The 8,477-nt window shown below is 62.3% G+C and overlaps 1 protein-coding gene across 1 annotated transcript; it reads left to right on the top strand.

Annotated features, from left to right (window-relative positions):
• Window positions 1-4,979: 4,979 nt before the first annotated feature.
• LOC141977011 (interferon-inducible GTPase 5-like) lies at window positions 4,980-8,218 on the top strand. Its single transcript, XM_074938214.1, has 2 exons — window positions 4,980-5,067; window positions 6,539-8,218. Exon 2 carries the CDS (start codon window positions 6,555-6,557, stop codon window positions 7,776-7,778), a length of 1,224 nt encoding a protein of 407 aa, XP_074794315.1. The 5' UTR covers window positions 4,980-5,067; window positions 6,539-6,554; the 3' UTR covers window positions 7,779-8,218.
• Window positions 8,219-8,477: the final 259 nt, after the last annotated feature.

Here is an 8,477-nt window from a genome sequence, read left to right as displayed (position 1 = left end):
AGGACTCGAACAGAAAAGGGCGGCCGCCCCACACCGGGAGAACGGGTTAAGAGCAGCCCGGCTCGGCTGACGGGGGAAGCAGCCACAGCTGGGGCCAGCTCCGTCAGGGCCCAGCTGGTCCTTATAAGAGGGCTGGGGGCCAGGAGCTGGAGAGTCTCCCTCTAGCCCTGGAGTGGGACAGGCTGAGTCGAGTTGCGCCGCGCCACGCCGCACCATGCTGCCCCGCCCCGCCCCGCCCCGCCCCACCTGCGAGCGAGGTACCTGAAGAGGAGCAGGGCTGGGGAAGAGCAAAGGGAGCTGGGGAGCTCCCGCCTGGTGAACCCCCAGGCTGAGGCCTTGCTGAAGGCCTATCAAAGGCACTGGGGGCTGCAGAGGGGCAGCCCGGGGACAGGCAGAGGCAGCAGGTCCTACCCCTTTGTTGCTGGCACCCAGTGCTGAGAGGCAAAACAACAGCAGGGATTGGTTCGTTACCCGGTGTGTGTCACTCAATAATCACGACGGGGTGGAGAAGCAGAAAAGTTTATTTGAAGCTTCAAAAAGGTACAGGGAGATTAGAATCTCCAATCCTGCACCCAGAGCAGGAAGTCACACAGGCTTTTATACATCCTTTCTTCAGCATACTTATCCAATAGCAAGCTGCCCTAAGTGTCCATATAGCCAGCCAATCCAGTTACCAGCTAGTTCCCTTGTTCTCTGTACCATCTGTTAAACCATACATAAAGCTGCTTTATTCAGCATTGTTCTTCCATATCTGCCCTGTGTGGCCTTGTTTAGTTTCAGGCAGTCTGACTCTGCAGCATATTGTTGCAGATCCTCAGCAAAACTGCTGCGAGTGCCTCCAGGCGGGGGGCGGGGGCCAAGGATACTTGGGCCTAGTGCGAGGGGGCTTCATCGACACTCGTGGTCTTCCATCCCCTCGAGTTACCTAGTGGCCATGCCCAGTGTCCCCAACACCTTTGCCAGGGATGAGTGGCCATTGCAGACTGCAGCCTGCCCCGGTGAGCGGGGGCTAGATGGGGACTGGCAGTAGCCACTGAGGCAAGGTGGGGATAGAGGGTTGGGGGTCCCCTGGGAGGGGAGATCCAGAGTGTGGGGGTACTGCTGGGGGGGTCTGGGAGGGACATGGGGCCTGAGGCAGGTGAGACACCGGCCGGCAGGGGTGCTCCGAGGCTGGAAAAGAACGAATTCCCAGACCACCAGCAGGAGGCACTGGGCCAGTGGGCCTTCGCTTTGCTGCAGGCTCATTTCAACGCCGGGGGCCTTGTGTGCGTGATGGCCGAGGCCAAAGATTTGAAATGCTCCCTCGCTCTCCGGCCTCAAAGGAAGAGCCCCCGAGGGTGGGGACCCTGGCGGCTTGTTCTCTGGGAGAGGGAGCTGTCGGTTTGGGCTCCGGGAAAGATCCTGCATCTCTGGCCCGTTTGGCGTCTCCCGGGGCGGAATAGCTGGCCGAGAAGAGGGAGATTCCCCGAGTTAGTCCGGGCCGCCCTGAGCGACGTGTGGGGACCCAGCGGGTTGCTGCATCTCTGCCACCATTGGGAATTACAGACCGTGACTCGCCTGGGCAGGTATTGTACCTATTTTAACCTCTCCATGACTCTCTCTTCCTGTTCCGAGCTAACAAACCGTCCGTCGGTTTACTATAGAATTAGCCGCCGGCGGTGTCGTCGGATCCAGAGTCCCAGGTGATCTGGGGTGAGCGACGGGACTCTCGGGACTGTGGGGTGATTTTTGGTGAAAGTGGCCATTGATGACCAAGTTCAGTTTGTCTGGGTGGCCAGAGAGACTGGAGGGTCTCGGGGGCTGGCTGGGACGCCACGATCTAGTGCTCCAGGAGTTCACATTTGTCACTGGGTTGGTGAAATCGAATTCTAGCTGATGCCACCGGCTTGGGGGGGCTGCCCTGTGTCTGACTGTCTGCCCTGAAGGTGCCACTCACGGGGGTGAGCCACTCTAGAGAGCGGGACAAACACCATCAAGAAACCGCTTCCAAAGGGGGCATTGGACCCTCTGTCATTTAGAGTCTTTAAACCCAGCCTGGGCGACCCGTGCTAGCTCATCCATCAGATATGGGCTGGGTGGAGAGGTTCCTTGGGTGTGGGTCTCTGGCCTGTGTTATGCAGGTGGCCAGCCTGGGCCAGTTAGGCAGGGGGGACTCCTGGCTGCCCTGTGCTGGCTCTTTGTTCTAGATACAATCACAGACCCGGGTGAAGCTGGTGTCTGTGCCGATGAGACGCCCAGAGGCCACGTATCTCCCATTTCCCCCCTTCCCGGTGTCGTGATTTCCACCCAGACCAGTGGGGTTCTGCCCCCGGACGCCTGGCCCGGCCCCTGATGATGTGGAAAGGTTCAGACACAACTTGGCACGTGGCACCCACACGGCGCAAGGCCAGCGGGTTGAGTTTCTCTTTGCTCTGCCACCAACCCCGGCTGTTCCCGACACACGTCTGGCCCCGTTTGGACCCTCACTATGTTCCTCTCCTACCCGCTGCCCAGCTCCCTTGGACTCGGCGTCCGCTGGGAGTCACACGCCTGTTCGGAGTGTCACACTTCCAACTGCTGAAGGATTTCCAGTCGGCTTCCCTAGCCCCTGGGGTCTGGCCAGAACAGCCCGCCCGGGTGTCCAGCAGGCTCTGGGTCAGGCGTGAGGGGCACCAGCAGAGCTGGGAGTAGGGGCAGCCCAGGGCTGGGCTAGCAGGGGGTGGTGGGTCAGGATTGAGGGGCACCAGCAGAGCTGTTTAGCACAGCAACCATAGCTGCCCCCCAACTGCCCTCACCCCATTCCCAGAAGACCTTGGGAAAACAGTCATGACATGGGTTATCTGGAATCTGCTTCTTTGGAGCCCTTCTCAGCCCATCGACAAGGCCCAGGTCCAGCTAGTGAGCCCCGGCTACGTCCCCTCAGTTCCTGGAACCGCCCCCACCCCCGATGGTTCAAGAAGCTCACAAAGGGGTCAGGAACCATGGACGCCTGGCTCCCTTCCACAGCTCCCAATCTCCCACTGGCAAGTCAGGGCCACTCACTCTGCCTCAGTTTCCCTCTCTGTAAAATAGGGATCATGATCCTGTTAGATTGTGAGAGCTTGAGGAAGGGCCTGTCTCTGGCTGGGGCTGGGCAGCGCCGATCTCAGCTGTGACTTGTTGACACCCCTGTAATGCACAGAATTATTCATTTCTCCTTGGCAGGGACCGGAACTGGAAGACCCCAGGGACGGTTCAGGCACGTTTAGTTACACACAGAGTGAGGGAGCTCAGAGATTTCACCCCCAAAGAGAGAAAGTGGGAAACACACCAGGGAGACAGACGGACACAGAGCAGGGCTCATCTCCTCCAGCAGGGGGCAGCATGCGCATGTGCATACATACACACACACACACCCCTTGAACTTGCAGCCAGATGTCCGACCTTCAGCACAACACAGGACCCGTCACCGCAGCCGGCGATTGCAGCCTCCAGCCCACAGCTGGTCATTGAGTCGTAGCCGGGTGGCGTCGACAGGCTTCCCCTTTGCCGCTGGGCTTTCCGACGGCCTTGGCCCCCTTCTCTGGCCTCGCGCCGCCCAGCCAGCGGCTGCTCGGGGAAACCGGGCCCTCCCGCTCCACCAGAACCTGCCACCACCAGCCGCTCCGGCCTGCCGGTGCCCGGGCTCTTCCAACCCGGGCTCGCTCACGCTTGGCTAGGGTGACTAGAGGGCAAGTGTGAAAAATCAGGACGGGGGTGGGGGGTCATAGATGCTTATATAAGAAAAAGCCCCCCCAAATGGGGAGCGTCCCTATAAAATCGGGACACCTGGGTCACCCTACGCTTGGCCCTTCTAAGCCTCTTCAGCTCCCTTGGGCTGTTCCTTCAGAAGTGGGCCCCCTGGCCGTCCAAATCTCACCCTTCTCCCTGGGCCTGCTCCACCCCAGTGGCTGGTCTTCCCTCCTCCCCGGCTGCTTGCCAGCCAGACCAGGCCCCCGGGCTTCTCCTTCCCCGCGGGCTCCTGCTCGGCCCAGGGAGCGTCTGCAGCCTCCCTCCCCGCTGCCCCCTTCCCTTCTTTATCCTCTCCCCCCTGCTCTGCCGGTGCAGCCTGGTGCCATCTCAGGCTCCCACTCAGCCGTTCAGGGCCTGGGTGGGGCGCACCCCCCCCCCACTGCGACACAGTGACCGTCAGGGAGCACGCCACATGGCCGACACCGAACACGGGCTAGATGCAGGCGCCGCAGAATTCGATTGGTTTATGTGGAATTTCGAGGGATAATATCGCTCTGGCTTTTTAAGTTTTTTATTTTTAATCACTTACATGCTCACAGTTGTGCCAAATTACATGAGTGACAGGTTCCCACCTCCCCAGTGTTTATCTATTTTAAATATTGGCAGGAGCAGGAAATTGGGGGCGAGGGGAGAGGCAATAATCCTTGCAGGACTCGGGATAGAGCTTATGCTGGAGGCGACCCCGGGACGGAGAAGGCAGCCTGCCAGCGGGGGTGGGTTTTCTGGGTTATGAACGCCGTCGCTGTTCGATCCCGCTGTGTCCAGTGACTGTGAATAAACAGTGCCGCAGCTCCCGGTGTGGCGCACGAGTGGGTGGCACGAGGGGTCTCGCACGCTCGCACGGCTGGACTGGGTTTTCTGAGCAAGCCCCCGGCTGGGCGGTTAAGGGACCAGGGCCCAGCAGGGAGGGGAGGGAATCTGCTCTGTGCCCGGCTTGGCCTTGCTGGAGGAGGAGATGAGCCCTGGGGGTCCCTGCCGGGGCTGAGCCCTGCTCCGGGCGGGAGTTGCCCGGTGGCACAAGGCTGGTCAATGGGCGGCGGGTTGGGGTCAGACAGGGCAGGGGGCGGAGGTTGTGGGGATTTGCTCGAGGAGGGGCACAGGGACAAAGGCAGCCGAGTTAATTCCTTCCAGCAGGGGTGGGGCGTGTGTGCAATCACACACACACACACACACACACACACACACACAGAGCAGGGCTCCTTCCCTCCAGCAGGGGGCGGCAGGGACACACACACACACACACACACACACACGGGAAACGAAAGTGAAACCCTCCAGCCAGCGGGGGACAAGGACACATCTGGCCCCACTCGGGAGGTAACCACGGGGAAGGGGGGCGGGCAGACAGACAACTGGGGGGGGGGCGGCAGACGGACGGACGGGGAAGGAAGCAGGGACGGGGGCGGGGGGAGATGGAAGGAAACACGGGGGGCGGGAGGGTGGGTAGAAGACGAAGGGGGAGCCGGGGGGGGGAAATCAGGGGGGCAGACAGAGGGGAAGCCTGGGGGCGGAGGGAGAAGAATGGGGGGGGAAGCAGGGGGTAAAGCGATCAGAATGGGGAGCAGAGGGAGGGGGGAGCCGGGGGTGGAATCAGGGGGGCAGACAGAGGGAGAGCCAGGGGGCAGAGGGAGAAGAATGGGGGGGGGAAGCAGGGGGTAAAGGGGTCAGAATGGGGAGCAGAGGGAGGGGGGAGCCGGGGGTGGAATCAGGGGGGCAGAGGGGGAGCCGGGGGGCAGAGGGAGAAGAATGGGGGGGTAGCAGGGGGGAAAGGGGTCGGAATGGGGAGCAGAGGGAGAGGGGAGCCGGGGGTGGAATTAAGGGGGCAGACAGAGGGGGAGCCGGGGGGCAGAGGGAGAAGAATGGGGGGGTAGCAGGGGGGAAAGGGGTCGGAATGGGGAGCAGAGGGAGGGGGGAGCCGGGGGTGAAATCAAGGGGGCAGACAGAGGGGGAGCCGGGGGGCAGAGGGAGAAGAATGGGGGAGTAGCAGGGGGTAAAGGGGTTGGAATGGGGAGCAGAGGGAGGGGGGAGCCGGGGGTGGAATCAGGGGGGCAGAGGGGGAGCCGGGGGGCAGAGGGAGAAGAATGGGGGGGTAGCAGGGGGGAAAGGGGTCGGAATGGGGAGCAGAGGGAGAGGGGAGCCGGGGGTGGAATTAAGGGGGCAGACAGAGGGGGAGCCGGGGGGCAGAGGGAGAAGAATGGGGGGGTAGCAGGGGGGAAAGGGGTCGAAATGGGGAGCAGAGGGAGAGGGGAGCCGGGGGTGGAATTAAGGGGGCAGACAGAGGGGGAGCCGGGGGGGCAGATGGAGAGATGAGGACAGACTGAATCAGAGCAGGACGGGGACCCCCCCCCCGCATCCATCCTTCCACCACCCCAAATGGGGCTGTGCCCGGGAGACCCGGGCTGTGCCCCACGGGGCCAGTGAGCGACCGACCCAGACCGGCCGGGGGGTGGGGGGGAGTCATGCATGTGCAAACTGGGGAACCCTCCTCCTTTTCTGCCTAACCCCCCAGGGATGGGGGCCACCTTGAGGAGACGTGCGTTGACGATGTGGGTGGGGGCAGGTGAAGACCGCACCCCCGCAGTGCCCTGGGCTGGGCTCCTGGCTTTTGCCTACCCCCACGCCCCCATGGAAGGAGGGAACTCATTCCCTGCCCCCCTGAGCCAGGCAGTCCCCTGCCCTGGGGCCAGATGGGAGCCGGCGTCCCCTAGAGGGGAAAGGCCCCGTGTCCTGTTTCCCTACATTAACCCCCACTTCTGCATCTCTCTGCCCCCCCAACCCCCCCTCCCAGCGCTCTCCCAAGCCCCATGGCTGACCAGACCCCCCCCGAGAGCGACTTCACGGAGGAGTATGACATCATCACCGAGGAGGACATCGCGGAGATCAGGGACGCCCTGGAAGGGGGCCGGATGGACGAAGCCGCCTCGAAGATCCTGGAGAGCCTGGAGGCATTAGAGAACGCCCGGCTGGACATTGCCGTGACCGGGGAGTCTGGCTCCGGCAAATCCTCCTTCGTCAACGCCATCCGCGGCCTGCAGGACGATGACGAGGGAGCGGCCGCCACGGGGGTGGTGGAGACCACCACGGAGCCGACCCCGTACCCCCACCCCACGCACCCCAACGTGACGCTGTGGGACCTGCCGGGCATCGGCACCCCGGAGTTCCAGTCCCACACCTACCTGGAGCGGGTGGGCTTCCCCCGCTATGATTTCTTCATCCTCATCGCCTCCGAGCGCTTCCGAGCCAACCACGCCCAGCTGGCCCGGGAGATCCAGACCATGGGCAAGCGCTTCTACTTCGTGCGCTCCAAGGTGGACGCCGACCTGGACGCGGCCAGAAGAAGGCGGCCGGCGAGCTACAGCGAGCAGGGGGTCCTGACGCAGATCCGGGACGACTGCTGCCGGCGGCTGCTGGCCGAAGGGGTGACTTCCCCAACCGTCTTCCTCCTCTCCAGCTGGGAGCTGGGCAGCTACGACTTCCTGGCGCTGGAGGAAACCTTGGCAAAGGAGCTGCCTGGCCACAAGAGACACACGTTCCTCCTGGCTTTGCCCAACATTTCGCTGGGCGTCCTGCAGAGGAAGAAGGAAGCCATGCAGAGGCAGATCTGGAAGCTGGCCATCATCTCCTGCAGCGTGGCCGCTGTCCCCATCCCGGGGCTCTCGGTGGCCTGCGACGTCACCATCCTGATCAAAACCCTCTCTGAATACCGCCAGACCTTCGGCTTGGACGACGAGTCGCTCTGCAAGCTGGCCGAGAAGGTGGGCAAACCCGTGGAGGACATCAAAGAGGCCATCAAGTCGCCTCTGGCCAGGGAGATCTCCAGGGACCTGGTGCTGAAGTTGCTGACCAAAGCCGGAGGAGGAGCGCTGATGTTCTTAGAGTACCTGGCCAGCACGGTGCCAGTGTTTGGGTCCATGGTGGCCGGGGGGATCTCCTTCGCAACCACCTATTACATGCTCCGCAGCTTCCTCGACGAAGTCGCCAGGGACGCCCACAGTGTCCTCATCAAGGCCTTCGAGACGGACGTTTGAAAGAGGGGCGGAAGGGATCTTGGCCGCAGCACTGAGCTCAGTCTGCCGGCCATGGCAGAGATTTCGGAGCCGGCTCCTCAGTGGGAAGAGGTCGGTGTTGGGCTGATGGACACCGGCTGGGAAGTCAGCGGGTATCAGAGCAGCATGTGACCCACTGACCTCCATGGGACCCACAGGCTCTCCGGACTTGTCCCAAGGGGCACCTCGTCCTTGCCGTCTCCCACCGTGGTTGGGGGAAAGCAACCCGGGGGGGTAACGGGAGGCCACGGGCTGTGATGCTATTTTGGGGCCCTGCAGGGGAAGCCTTGCGGCTCCCAGTGCAGGATTGTGGGAGCTCAGCACCCCTGGTCTGGGATCAGCCTCGCTTTGGTGCAATCAGGGTACCGTTCAGCAAAACGTGGGATTGTTTTGCAGGTGGTTGATTAAAAACAAACTTTAAATTAAACTTATTTTATGATGGTGGGGTAGAAAATGGGAGCCAGGACTCCTGGGTTCCATCCCTGGCTCTGGGAGGGGAGTGGGGTTCCAGTAGTTAGGGCGGGGAGGAGGGCCGGAAGCCAGGACTCCTGGGTTCTGTCCCTGTCTTTGAGAGGGAACACAGTGCTGACTTCACAATCTTTCCACAAAGGCCTAACCTGAGCCCCCTCAACCCACTACCAGTGTGGACGGGCCCATTGATCTGACACATGGCAGGTGCCC

The sequence above is a fragment of the Natator depressus genome, chromosome 24, assembly GCF_965152275.1.
Source record: "Natator depressus isolate rNatDep1 chromosome 24, rNatDep2.hap1, whole genome shotgun sequence".
NCBI lineage: Eukaryota > Metazoa > Chordata > Testudines > Cheloniidae > Natator > Natator depressus.
The sequence above is the reverse complement of the archived record's forward strand: the minus strand, read 5'-3'. Positions and strand labels throughout refer to the sequence as shown.